This window comes from Tursiops truncatus, chromosome 13, assembly GCF_011762595.2.
Source record: "Tursiops truncatus isolate mTurTru1 chromosome 13, mTurTru1.mat.Y, whole genome shotgun sequence".
In the NCBI taxonomy this organism is placed as follows: domain Eukaryota; kingdom Metazoa; phylum Chordata; class Mammalia; order Artiodactyla; family Delphinidae; genus Tursiops; species Tursiops truncatus.
The window spans coordinates 42,181,031-42,195,478 of NC_047046.1; the positions used below are offsets into that span (position 1 = coordinate 42,181,031).

The 14,448-nt window shown below is 38.3% G+C and overlaps 1 protein-coding gene across 4 annotated transcripts in view; it reads left to right on the forward strand.

Annotated features, from left to right (window-relative positions):
• TAF4B (TATA-box binding protein associated factor 4b) overlaps positions 1–14,448 on the forward strand; it is a 155,344-nt gene that overhangs the window by 64,692 nt on the left and 76,204 nt on the right. For all 4 annotated transcript variants that reach the window (XR_004521555.2, XM_073790632.1, XM_019930473.3 and 1 more), the window contains one exon: positions 2,727–2,783. Coding sequence is in view for 3 of the 4 variants with exons in the window: in XM_073790632.1 (XP_073646733.1) it covers positions 2,727–2,783 (57 nt within the window). In the remaining variant the exon portion in view is untranslated. The remainder of the gene's footprint in view (positions 1–2,726; positions 2,784–14,448) is intronic.

The window sequence follows — 14,448 nt, forward strand, 5'->3', positions numbered from 1 at the left end:
CTAACTCAGTAAATGACATCATTATTCACCCAGATGTTCAAGCCAAAAACACCTAGGAGTCATCTTTAACTCCTTTTCCTCTTTTCTCTCCCTACATCCAGTTCACTTTCCTATTCAGTTCCCAAAATGTATCCACCTTCTCTTCATCACTGTTGTCATCACTCAGATGATCTGAGTCATGTTTCCCTTGGACCTTTATAATGTCTTCTAACTAATGTCCTTTTCCTTCTACAATCCATTTTTCATACTGTTGTCAGGATAGTGTTTTCGTAACAAATCATATGTGTCTCTGTTGCTTAAAATCCTTCAGTGACTTCCTCTTGCCTTAAAATAAAATCCAAACTTACTACCAAATTTTTAAACGCACCCACCTCTCTCTCTGAACTTTCCTCATGTCCCTCCCTTCTTCACTCATTCTGCTCCAGTCACAGTGACCTTTCTTTGTGCTCCAAGTTTGTATCCTAGGCTACTAATGAAGCATCTAAAACTGAACACTGAGTTCCCTTTCCCCAAATCTGCGCTGGTCTTTACCTTCTCGGGAAGTTGGAATTTTCTATCCTTCCAGTTACTTAGGCCACAATCCTAGGCATCATTCTTGATTCCTCTCTTTACTTCACACCCTATATCCAATCCATCAATAAATCTGGTTGGCTCTACCCCCAACATGTATTTCAATCTAATTATTTATCATCGTATTCTATGATGCTGGTTCAAGTTGCCCTCATCTTTTTCTCAGTCTTGTATTTACAGCAGTTGTTTTAGAACAGCTTCCTAATTGCTCTGTGTGCCTGTGCCTCCAGTCTTGGACCCATACAGTGCATCGTCTGTACGGCAGCCAGAGTGACCTTTCGAAAGTGTCCTGCCAGTGGCATCTCACACCTTGCTCCAAACCCTCCAGTGGCTTTTTCTTACAACTAGAATCAAAGCCCAACTCCTCATCATGACCTACAAGGCAGCACATTGTCTCCAGCCTTATCTCTCAACTTTTCTTTATGCTCCAACCACACCAGCCTTCTTTCTTTCCTCAAGTATGCCAACCATATTCCCATTTTTTGGCTTCTGCAGTGACTGCACCTTCTGCTTAAGAGTGTTCTTCCCCCAGATCTTTATATGGCTGCCTCTTTCTTGTCATTCAGATCTCTACTCAGTTGTCACTCCTCAGAGATGTCTTCCATCCCGTTCTGGCTACAGAAGTACACCCCTCTTTCTATCACATTATCCTATTTTATTTTATTTATAGTACTTATCACTATCAGTCATTGTTTTTTATTTTTCCCCATCATAAATGTTTTACATTTCACAACTGTGTTTAATTTCTATAAAATTATTTTATTTTTCTCTTCTTAAAATGTAAGTTACTCGAAGGCAGAGACTTTGTCTTGTTACCTCATTTCTATATCTCCAAGGCCTAGAACAAAGGCACACAGAGTAGAATATATACTATGGATAGTCAATAAATATTGGTTGACTGACAAAGACTTGATACCCAAATGTGCCCATTTTGTACTGTGGCAAAAATTATATACACACACATATACATACACACATACATATACACCCGTATTTTTATGTGAATACACATATACTCATTCTCTCCTAACATAAGTAGAATAACAAGGGAGTTTTCTTAGTTTGGGCTAGAGTGAAGTTGTTTTATTAGATTGGAGACAAAATTAAGAAAAAATGTATTAGCTTTCGGTAGAATCTTATGTAGGTATTTAATTAAGGTGTTTAAAATTAGAAGGCACTCAGATATAAACAGTTTCTTCCTTGTGTTTTCCTTTAACAGAAGTACTGATAAATCAGTAAAAACGTTATCAGTTAAACTAGGTAAATAGGAAAATACTTTTTGCTTTTATTTTGTTAGCTATCTTTAGTTAGCTGCTATTGAATGTTATGGAATATTCAGATTTATAAGGAGTTAGGTAACTTTATTAGAATAAGAAGAAGAATACACCTATCCGCAGCATATTTTTCAGTGGACAAATGTCTGTAGTGTCAGAAATATAGTTCTTTCCTTACCTTTGGTTCCATCAGAGCATTACATGTAGAATGTAGCTCTTTTCTTATAGCAGTCCTGTAAGATTATTCATCTTTTGAATGTTAAACTGAATCAGTATGGAAAGTGACATTCAATAAACATTTATTGAACATTTTCTTGGGCACAGCATTCTGTTAAGTGCTATAGAGGACCCAAAGATGATAAGATACTCTAATGAAAACATTGGGATGTATTTCTTAATTTTAAAAAATTACACTTTTGAAGAGAGAGAAATTTGGTTCAAAGTTCATCACGTTCTTGTTTCTAATAGTCCTTGAAATACCATATTTTTTACCAAAATGGCTTCACCTAAGGATTAGCCAATGTTGATTGTTTTCATTCATTTGAGCCAACAGTTATCCTTTTCTTTTCCTTCATCTCTACCATCCAGTTTTCAGTTTTTAGTGTTCCAACAAGACCAACGTCATGCCTCAACTGGACCTGACTGACATTGTTAGCATCATTTTCTCTATAAGCTTCCTCCGGGCTAGAACTGCAGCAGCCAGCCCAGATGATGAGAGGGAGGCGGGGGTGGGAGGGAGAGCACGAGACTGGATTGAGGCATTTTCCCCTGGAGCTAAGGTTTTCAATCACAAGAGAAAATTGTCATTTATTAAATATTTAACGGCAACTATGGTGTTTAGATGCTAGTAATTTCTATTAAAATTTTCTTTTCCTTTGATAGAGTCGTTCCAATAAAGAAGATCCAGAACAGCTGAGATTAAAGCAGAAAGCCAAAGAGGTAGGACTTTCAAGTTACCATGCTTGTCTTTGTGTTTGAGGGAAGGTTGGCAGCTCTCTCCTGGCAATTAGGTCAGGGTTTATTTTGCTGTTGCATACCATTTGCCGAAGCCTTGGGGAAGGACAGGAACTGCTGAAGGCAAGGGCAGTACTTCAAATGAGGTCAATGAGTTATGTGCTCTCTTTTTAAAATTTATTTTCAAGGCTTAGGCCTGTCTAGAAATGGCTCTTTGTAAACTACAGCAGCACACTTGGAGGAATATAATGTGGGATTAAAAAAAAAGAAAGAAAAGAAACTTCTGAGATTTAGCATCTGGGACTGTACAATAGGCTACATTTTTCCAGGGTAATTGTTCGTTTTGTAAATCTGATACTGCTTATAATTCTTTGGCTGGGAGGTGGTACTGGGATTTAGTTTTAAATGGAAAACGCCTCTGGCTTTTAATTTTCTGGGCCCAGCAGTTTTCTGTTCTGGAATGGAGCCCTTGTTTCACACAGTTCATGTTTAGCTGCGGGGGTTTTAGTTTATAGCTTAGACTGGTTAAGCTTTTACTCCCAGAGGCCTCTGCATAGCAACTGTAGAAATCAACAAATAAGTTCATTTATGTCTGCAGCCTCCTCTCAGTAGCTGACTTTTTACATTTCCCAATATCCATTTCCTGACTTTTCTAGCCCCAGAGAAAAAAGCTCCACTAATTGGAGCTTATTTTAATTGAGCCTTAATATTGGATCTCACTGGAGTTGCCCCCAGAGCTGCTGAGAACAGAAGGAAATGAAAGTACCTAAGGTTGAAGACATGGTGTATGTATGGGTGTGTGTGTGAAATTTTTCACTTGACCTACAGATTCTTTTCCCTGCTGAATAAATCATCAAGCCTGTTCACATTTCTGATTAAGGATCTGACAGCAGACGATAATAAAGACAATTGAGGTGTGAGACGTGTGATATGGAGCTGAAGAAATTGGTTTCTATAGTTACTTGACTGATTTCATGCAATTTTTAAGGATCTTTGTGCTAAATAAGAGTGATTTCCTGAGCAACCTTTTTCCTTAACTGTGCCTCTTGAACTATGAAATTTGTTGTTGCTTAACATTGCTGCACTCGGCTTCTAGGTGCCAGCAGCAGCAGGTTATTTATGAATGTTTTAAAGGCCCTTATTGTTTGGATTAATGTAGGAGCTGAGGCAAAGCAAATGGAAATCTAGTAAGATTCTTACAATCAATGTGGTGTGTTTTCACTAAAATAGAAAAGGAAGAAAACATGAACTCTGGATGGAGGGGTTTCTGGATTGAGGTGAAGAGAACTGGGAAAGGAGAATATTAAAAAGGATTTGAAACCGAACCAATTTTTTTCAACAACAAAAAATTTCTGTTACTCATTTCCAGAAAATTTATCTAAAAATATTATCTAAAAAATTTAACATGAGAACTGTACCTATAATCTTACAGCAAGCCTGGCTTGATGATAGATTGATTGGTTGCTTTGAATCATGAGTGTCCCTCTTTGTTTTCATTTAGGACTGATAGATGCTTATCTTACTTCTAATCCCACCTACTTTTTGGAAAATAAATATCAGAAAACTTACCGCTTTATCCTTAAAGGTCTTATCCTGTCTGTTTTTCTTTCATATACCTTCACAAACATCTGGATCATAGATTAATTTTTCCTTCAGGTTTGTATGGAATGCTTTTGTTTGTTTTTCTTTTAATTGTGTTTTTTATTCCCTGAAGGATGAATAGGTGGACAGCATTTTTTGAAGAAAATTCTAAGAGCAAATGTGAAAAGAAAAAAAAAAAAACCTCTCAATGAGAGCAGGTGTGCTGTAGCAAACCTGTTTTTTTTTTCCCCGCTGTTTTTGCACCTCCATTTATTTATTTTTCCTAGCAAGATTAAAAAAACTGTATATTTTCCTTCCAAAATATTTCAAAAGTTTTCTGGTTGCTTCCTATTCTAAATCATCTTTGATTTAAAAAAGAATCAAATACATTGGCCCAGTTCCAAGAACAGAGCCACTCTGTATTAGTTGCAAATGTTGGATGAAAGTAAAATATTGTCATTTTTGCCATCCCCATGCCCCCTAGAGTTCTTAATAACTTTAATATTCTAAGGGGCTCTAATTTAGAATCAAACACACCATATTTTGTTTGGTTGCAAAATCATTGACCCTATCTTTATATAGAGTTGAATTGTTGTCTTATATGGTAATTTGTAAGGTTATCATTTGGGATATACTAATTGTTATCACACTGCTATAAACTATAAAGCTTTGGTTTGTGATTTTTTGGTATTTGGCTGTTTAGGAAATTTTCTTTGTCCGATTGTGAAAATTAGTACAGATTCCTTACTGTTGCTCAATATAAAACTGCTTTGCTTTCCTTTTTCTGGTAACTACCTACCTACCAAGCTGGGTGTAGGAAACAGATTAATGACAGTATCTTACAAATATAGAACTCCAAAGAACTGTTTAGAGAAGTTGTAGGCTTTATTGATCCTGAGGAATGTTTCAGCAGTGATGTTTGTCGTATAAATATTAAATCACAACTTGAATCCCCTTCATACGTAGTCTTATAATCCATGGTTGCTTTCAACTGTTAAGAACTAGAGTTTTGGGGGGTTTTGGGGTTTTTTTTTTTTTTGCAGTACGCGGGCCTCTCACTGTTGTGGCCTCTCCCTTTGCGGAGCACAGGCTCCGGACGCGCAGGCTTAGCGGCCATGGCTCACGGGCCCAGCCACTCTGTGGCATGTAGGATCTTCCTGGACCGCGGCACGAACCCGTGTCCCCTGAGTCAGCAGGCGGACTCTGAACCACTGCGCCACCAGGGAAGCCCAGGACTAGAGTTTTGATCTTGGTCATTTCTCCCATGGGTTTTCTTCTCTCGAATACAGATTTAGAGTCTATGCATTTCTTCTTTGCATTCTGGTGTAAAGCCAAACTGTTAAATTGAGCAGGTTTTTATAAAGATGTCTAATTTCTTTTCATCCTTCCTATTGACTTCTTCCAATTTTGTCATTCTCACTTGGCACTTAAGAAAGTAGGCTGCCTTTGGGTTTGCCTCCAGCCTAGTCTGAATCCGTTGAAGCAGCTCCTGCTGCATACTATTCTTATTGATCTGACAGGTTATCCATCTATTTGAAAACATTGTTGTCTGGCTAAAATGTCTGTGGATATCAAACATTTTAGTTCCAACTTTGGGGCCATCTTTTTCCTGTTTTCTATCTTTGCCTTTAAAAAAAGTCATAAGTGTTCTCGCTCTCTGTATTGTAAGTTTATATTTTAAATATGGACACTTTTAAATTGTGATGGCTTTTTTCCCCTAGATACTTTTACTGAAATGTAAGTACTGACATTCTTCCATTTCACCATCAATGTGTGAAAGGTTTTAAATAGATTACTAATTGCCAAATTCTGACTTCAAACAAGCAGGCACGTTTTTGTTTAATGCATCTGCAGACTTGTCTGAAATGTGTGCTGTGTGTCCTAGATTACCATCTAGCCTTCAGTGTTTTCCTTTCTTACCACATCATCCAGAGTTCTGCAGAGCAAACCATCTGACCTTGGAGTTCAGACATCCTGATTCCTTAAACATTTGTTATATATATCGTGACCCTTATTTCCTTTGAATATCTTCTTTCTCCTTTGGGAAATGTGAGTTTAGTCCATCTGTGCAGAGTGAGACAAAGAATTCACTTACTTTCTTTTTAACAATTCCTAGCATCCCCACTTTCATTTTTTATCAGACATTAGAAGAAAGAAAAAGGAATGCATGACATGTACCTGCTGGCACATTAGTTCCACAGTGCATCCTGTAGAAACTGGGCAAAAATAAGTATTAAATAATTAAAATGCATAACAGATTAGAAAACTTGTACCCTGAAGGACTTTGGATTTTTGTTTATAGAAAATATAGGATATAAAAACTATAAGTAATACAATTCTCCATGAAGCATTATTGTACAATAAATAAAATACTGACTCATAAGGCTCATTACTGATTAGAAGATATATCATTTAGGTACAAAAAGGGCAAGGGATTTTTTTTAATGAAATTTTAAAAGATATGGAGTCAGTGAAATATGATAGTTAAGGCTAACTATTAAATTTATAGCAACTTGTATTTAAACTTTATACTAGTTCTGCATGAGCCAAAACTCATGGAACACTGAACAGGGAAAATTGAAGTTTGTCATTAAAAGTGCAATCAAATTAATGTAGTATGGAGAAGATGTTCTTAAAATGGCAAGTTATAAAGAGCTTGTATACATAGCAGAGAAACAGAAATGCAATGTTTTCAAAGCATTGATAGTCTAATAAGATAGTAGTTCTCAAACTTCGATATGCATAAGAATTATCTGGAGGGCTTGTTAAAACACAGGTTGCTGGGTACCACCCCAGGAATCTATGACACAGTAGGCCTGGGTGAAGTCTGAGAATTTGCATTTCCAACAAAATTTTCGGTGATTTTTCTATTGCTGTCACTGTTCTGGAGATCACACTTAGAATCTAGGAGGGGAAAGAAGGGGGCCTTTAAAATCTATCACTTTTGTTTTCCCATTGACTAAATGGTCATAGAAAGTTCAATAAAATACTGTGATTTGGGAATCTGAGAATTGGCATCTTGAACTGGCATAGTTCAGATACCATCCAATTACCATTCACTAGGTTCTCTCTTTGGAAGCAGGAAAGCTACACTAGGTTTTTTAATGGATATTTTCTCAAGAGACCTTTATTGGTTGTATCTCTTGATTGGTGAACCTTACATAGAAAATATAACATTTCATTTAGAGCTGCTTCAGAAGGTTGTACTCATTCTTTAATTTTGATGTATAGGATCTGTGTGTCTTGAGATATGTATTATCCTTTTGATAGAAAAGGTGTGTATTATAGAGGAAATAGCATTGAAGTAGAAGTCAGGAGTCGTGGATTATCTAGATTTCACTTTGGGAAAGATTTCACTTTGGGAAAGTTACTTGACCTCTTTGAACTTACCTGTTTCCTTGTATTTAAAATGAATGTAACAATACAATCTCTGCTTGTATTACAGAGCTGTCATAATTTAGGGAAAGGTGAGGTATTACAGGGAAAACCAGTAGCTTAAAACCATTAGCTAAGATACATTTAAGAAAGATGCCATCAAGCTCTTAAATATAATAATCTTGAGATTGCCCATGGGTATGTCAGTTTCCAAAAACTAATATGTCAGTTTTTTTGGTTTCTTTTTTTCCTTCCAGAGGAATGAAAAGAAGTTTGGGAATAAAAAAAAGGATATAAGAGTAAGAACTAGAAAAAAAATTATATAATCTAATATGAATACAGCACATTATATTTCTTTTTAATAATACATAAATCCTGGTATTATGTTTGCATGTAAGGGGAAAAGTGTTCAAGTGAGATTATGTGGAATATACTATTTTCCTGAAAGGTAGAGATGGATTAGAAGGGCTGACCAGCAGGTATACATTTCAGATTCCAAGTATCTCAGGTGGCAACAAGGGTTTACTGTATAACACAGGGAACAATATTCAGTATCTTGTAATAACCTATGATGGAACATAATCTGAAAAAATATATATATATATGAACCACTTTGCTATACACCTGAAACTAACACAGTATTTTATTTATTTATTTTTTAAACATCTTTATTGGAGTATAATTGCTGTACAATGGTGTGTTAGTTTCTGCTGTATAACGAAGTGAATCAGCTATATGTATACATATATCCCTGTATCTCCTCCCTCTTGCATCTCCCTCCCACCCTCCCTATCCCACCCCTCTAGGTAGTCACAAAGCACCAAGCTGATCTCCCTGTGCTATACGGCTGCTTCCCACTAGCTATCTCTTTTACATTTGGTAGTGTATATATGTCCATGTCACTCTCTCACTTCGTCCCAGCTTACCCTTCCCCCTCCCCTTGTCCTCAAGTCCATTTTCTATGTCTGCATCTTTATTCCTGTCCTTCCCGTAGGTTCGTCAGAACCTTTTTTTTTTTTTAGATTCCATATATATGTGTTAGCATACAGTATTTGTTTTTCTCCTTCTGACTTACTTCACTCTGTATGACAGTCTCTTGGTCCATTCACCTCACTACAAATAACTCAGTTTCGTTTCTTTTTACGGCTGAGTAATATTCCATTGTATATATGTGCCACATCTTCTTTGTCCATTCATCTGTCAGTGGACACTTAGGTTGTTTCCATGTCCTGGCTATTATAAATAGAGCTGCAATGACCACTGTAACACAGTATTTTAAATCAACTATACTACAATTAAAATAATTATCAGTGGAGGAAAAAACTTCAAGCCAAGTATCTCAGGTGTTCTGGACAGTGTCCTGATATCATTAGCCTTAATGGTTGGGAGAAAAATTAATCAGACCCTGTGACTGTTTGATTTGGTAGAATGCCTGCTTAATAATTGTCTTTAAGGGGTTAAAAAGGATTCTGTGTTTGAATTGTGGTATCCTTGAATTTATGTAAGGTAGGGAGATGATTTTTTTTGGAACTTGTTCCAAAACTTTTTTCCTTTGGTTTAAGATTATGTTAACTGTAATTATGAAATCTAAGCAGGACATTCTTTTTTTAAAATATTTATTTATTTATTTTTGGCTGTGTTGAGTCTTCATTGCTGCGCGCAGGCTTTTTCTAGTTGCAGCGAGCAGGGGCTACTCTTTGTTGTGGTGCACATGCTTCTCATTGTGGTGGCTTCTCTTGTTGTGGAGCACGGGCTCTAGGCGCACGGGCTTCAGTAGTTGTGGCATGAGGGCTCTAGAGCACAGGCTCATTAATTTACCTCTCAATTCCTTCCTTTGCTTTATACCTTTATACTTTCCGAAAGTATGTAGCAAAATCAGACTGAAGGTGACACTACTTCATATTTTTGGATCATTTGTTATGAAGGACAGCTCTGCTGTCATCTTTTGTACTCTCTGTGCCTACATTTTCCCCCTATATCTTGCCTTCCTTGAGCATGAAAAAGAAACTCATTTTTGGATTTCCCATTATGTCAGTGTCATAATTATCTAGATAATTTAGCCCTTTTTGTTAAATATGTCCCTATATTTGTTGAGGGAGTTAGCTGTAGGACACTAGCTTATTCATTCTTCATGTAACTCCTCTGATTCTGCCTAATAAGCTTTTGGTTTCTGTTTTCATTTTCATTTTTTCTATATCTTTTGTTTTTTTAAAAAATTATGTCCTTAACATCAAGAAGTACCTCTACTGAGTTTTACCTCTGAGAGCTTGTGTGATTTTTTAAGGTAATCTGTTAATGTGGTTTGGCTCTTGATTAAAGTCAGTACTACCATAGTTATACTTTTAAGGAACAGAGACAAGTACTAAACACCAGAGATAAAATAATTTTCAACCATGATTGCTCTGTTGCTTTCTAGGGCACTGACTTGAATTTTAGGGGACTTCTACTTGATATCAGAGAGACTATGATAAGGGAGATGAAGACTTCTGCCTTTTTCATTAGCCATTAAGGAAGGAATGAGGATGCCCTTAAAAGAAAACCTGCCAAGCCTGTTAGGTCCTTTTGGACGAAGTTGAGAGAGTTTACTGGTATAGGTGAGCAAGCAGGCTTAAGTTTTATGAAGTAAAAGCTAGTAGGAATATAATATAACAGAAGCCTCCTGTCAGAATTCTGATTAAACTAGCTTTTAATAGTTTCAGTTAAGATGGAGTAAAAACATTCCATACTGTTTCTGCCAGCTATAAAACATGGACAGAATGCATGGAGCAGCTATTCGAAGGCTTTGAAAAGTAAATAGTAGGCAAATTGGGGAAGAAGATGAGAATTCAAACTGACTTCTGAACCAGCCATGAGGTTGCCATCTCACTTTTACCCCACTCCCCACCCCCATTTTTTCTTGCTGCTTGACCCTAGGCATGGATGTAGTCACAGAACTATGTGGCAAAGAGGGGTAACTAAAGCCCCAGCTTTCTGGCCAGAGGGCCAAAGGGAGGAGCTCAGGAAGCCACCCCCATATTACTATGTTTAATTCTTATTACCACTCTTGAGCTACACATTTGTTATATGTGACTCTGATCTAGTCAGCATACCAACGAACACTACAGGCCAATATGCTTCATGAACATAGATGTAAACATCTTCACCAAAATATTAGCAAATCAAATCCAGTGATACATAAAAATAATAATATATCTTGACCAAGTAGAGTTTACCCCAGGGATGCAAAGCTGGTTCAGTATTCAAAAATTAGTCAGTAAAATCTAACATATTAATAGTCTAAGAAGGAAAAACCATGTGACTATATCAATTGATGTAGAAATACATTTGGCAGATTTCAACATCCATTAATAATAAAACTCTCAGCAATCTTGGAATAGAAGGGACTTTCTCAGTCTGATAAAGGGCAGCTGTTAAAACCCTACCACTAAAAATCATTCTTAATGGTGAAAAGTCTGAATGCTTTCTTCCAAAGATTAGGAAAAAGGCAAGGATGTCTGCTTTCTTCACTACTATTCAACATTATATTGTTGATACAATAAGGCAAGAAAAAGAAAGGCATATAGCTTGTAGAGAAAAATTAGTTTGTTCTTTCATTCTCTTAACTGTGTCCTTTACAGAGCAAAAGTTTAATTTTTGTGAAGTCAAATTTGTCAATTAAAAAAAAATAGACCTGCCTTTGGCTGTCATGTCTAAGAATTCTTTTCTGGGTCCCAAGTTACAAAGATTTTTCCTTAAGCTTTTTGCTAGAAGTTTATAGTTGACATTTTGAGTTAATTTTTTATAAGGTGTGAGGTTCAAGATTCATTTTTTTGCATGTGAATGTTCAATTGCCCCATTTGTTGAAATGACTGCTTTCTCAATTGAATTGTTTTCCACCCTGGTCAAAAATAAATCGGCCATATTTATGTGGATCTATTTCTCGATTCTCTATTCTGTTTCATTAACCTATGTGTCGATTCCTTCATCAATAACACATAATTTTGATTACTGTAGCCTTATATAAGTAATTCTTAAAACTGCATGGTGTAATTCTTTCCATTTTGTTCCCTTTTTCTCCCAAAAATTGATTTAGCTTTTCTAGTTTCTTCGGTTTCCATGTAAGTTTTACAATCAACTTATCCATATCCACAAAAAATTTTTTTTGGAACTGTGTTAAATCTGTAGATGAATTTGGAGAGAATTGAGATCTTTACTATGTTGAATCTTACAATCCATGAATGCAGCATGTCTCTCTATTTATCTGTATTTTCCTTTATTTCTTTCATCTGTGTCTTGTGGTTTACAGCATACAGATACCTGTACATGTTAGATTGATACCTAAGTATTTCATTTTGGGGAAAGCTATTATAAGCGGGCTTTTTAAAAATTTAAGTTTCAGACTTTACCTTAATGATATTTAGAAATACGATTATTCTATGTATTGACCTTGAGTCTTGTTGCCTTACTAAACTCATTCATTGGTCCTAGGAGGCTTTTTGGTTTTGTTTTTTTTTATCTACCTTGAGGTTTTCTGTGTAGATAAGCATGTCACTTGCAATCCCGTTTCCACCAGCAAACCTCTAATTCAATGGCTGTTTTTACTGAACTGAGCTTGCATGTCATTTTCACCCACTGTGTATGCCAAGTCCACATTAATGCCCAGAACATCCTCCTGTTCCAGTTAAAAGTGCATAGTTTTTCAGAGACCTTCAAGATGGCAGAAGAGTAAGATGTGGAGATCACTTTCCTCCCCACAAATACATCAGAAATACATCTACATGTGGAACAACTCCTACAGAACACCTACTGAACGCTGGCAGAAGACCTCAGACCTCACAAATGGCAAGAAACTCCCCATGTACCTGTGTAGGGCAAAAGAGAAAAGAAAAAACAGAGACAAAAGAATAGGGACAGGACCTGCACCTCTGGGAGGAAGCTGTGAAGGAGGACAAGCTTCCACACACTAGGAAGCACCTTCACTGGTGGAGACGGAGGGTGGGCAGCTGGGAGGCTTCGGAGGAGAGCACATCAACAGGGGTGCAGAGAGCAAAGCGGAGAGATTCCCACACAGAGGATCGGTGCCGGCCGGCACTCACCAGCCTGAGAGGCTTGTGCGCTCACCCGCTGGGGCACACGGGGGCTGGGAGCTGAGGCTATGGCTTCGGAGGTCAGATCCCAGGGAGAGGACTGGGGTTGGCTGCGTGAAGACAGCCTGAAAGGGGCTAGTGTGCCACAGCTAGCCAGGAGGGAGTCCGGGAAAAACTCTGGACCTGCCTAAGAGGCAAGAGACCATTGTTTTGGGGTGTGCAACGAGAGGAGATTCAGAGCACAGCCTAAACGAGCTCCAGAGACGGGCGCAAGCCACCGCTATCAGCGCAGACACCAGAGATGGGCATGAAAGGCTAAGGCTGCTGTTGCAGCCACCAAGAAGCCTGTGTGCAAGCACAGGTCACTATCCACACCTCCCCTCCCAGGAGGCTGTGCAGCCGGCCACTGCCAGGGTCCCGTGATCCAGAGACAACTTCTCCGGGAGAACACCCAGGCGCACCTCAGGCTGTTGCAACGTCTAGTCTCACCCCGCATTCCATACCCCTCCATCCCCGCGGCCTGAGTGAGCCAGAGCCCCCTAATCAGCCACTCCTTTAACCCCGTCCTGTCTGAACAGAAACAGATGCCTTCAGGCAATCTGCACGCAGAGGCGGGGCCAAATCCAAAGCTGAACCCCAGGAGCTGTGCAAAAAAAGAAGAGAAAGGGAAATCTCTCCCAGTAGCCTCAGGAGCAGCGGATTAAATCTCCACAATCAACTTATGTACCCTGCATCTGTGGGATACCTGAACAGACAACGAATCATCCCAGAATTGAGGCGGTGGACTGTGAGAGCAACAAAATATATATTTTTTTCCTTTTTCTCTTTTTGTGAGTGTGTATGTGTATGCTTCTTTGTATGATTTTGTCTGTATAGCTTTGCTTTTACCATTTGTCCTAGGGTTCTGTCTGTCCGTTTTTTCTTCTTTCCTTTTTTTAAATTACATTTTAATAATTTTTTATTTTAACAACTTTATTTTATTTCATTTTTTCTTTCTTTCTTTCTTTTTTTCTCCCTTTTCTTCTGAGCTGTGTGGCTGACAGGGTCTTTGTGCTCCAGCCGGGTGTCAGGCCTGTGCCTCTGAGGTGAGAGAGCCAAGTTCAGGACATTGGTCCACCAGAGGCCTCCCAGCTCCACATAATATCAAATGGCGAAAGCTCTCCGAGAGATCTCCATCTCAATGCTAAGACCCAGCTCCACTCGAGTGCTGGACACCCTATGCCAAACAACTAGCAAGACGGGGACTCACCCCTCCCATTAGCAGAGAGGCTGCCTAAAATCATAATAAGGTCACAGACAGCCCAAAACACACCACCGGACGCAGACCTGCCCACCAGAAAGACAAGATCCAGCCTCATCCACCAGAACACAGGCACCAGTCCCCTCCACCAGGGACCCTACACAACCCACTGAACCAACATTACCCACTGGGGGCAGACACCAAAAACAACAGGAACTACCAACCTGCAGCCTGTGAAAAGGAGACCCCAACACAGTAAGTTAAGCAAAATGAGATGACAGAGAAACACACGACAGATGAAGGAGCAAGGTAAAACCCCACCAGACCAAACAAATGAAGAGGAAGTAGGCAGTCTACCTGAAAAAGAATTCAGAGTGATGATAGTAAA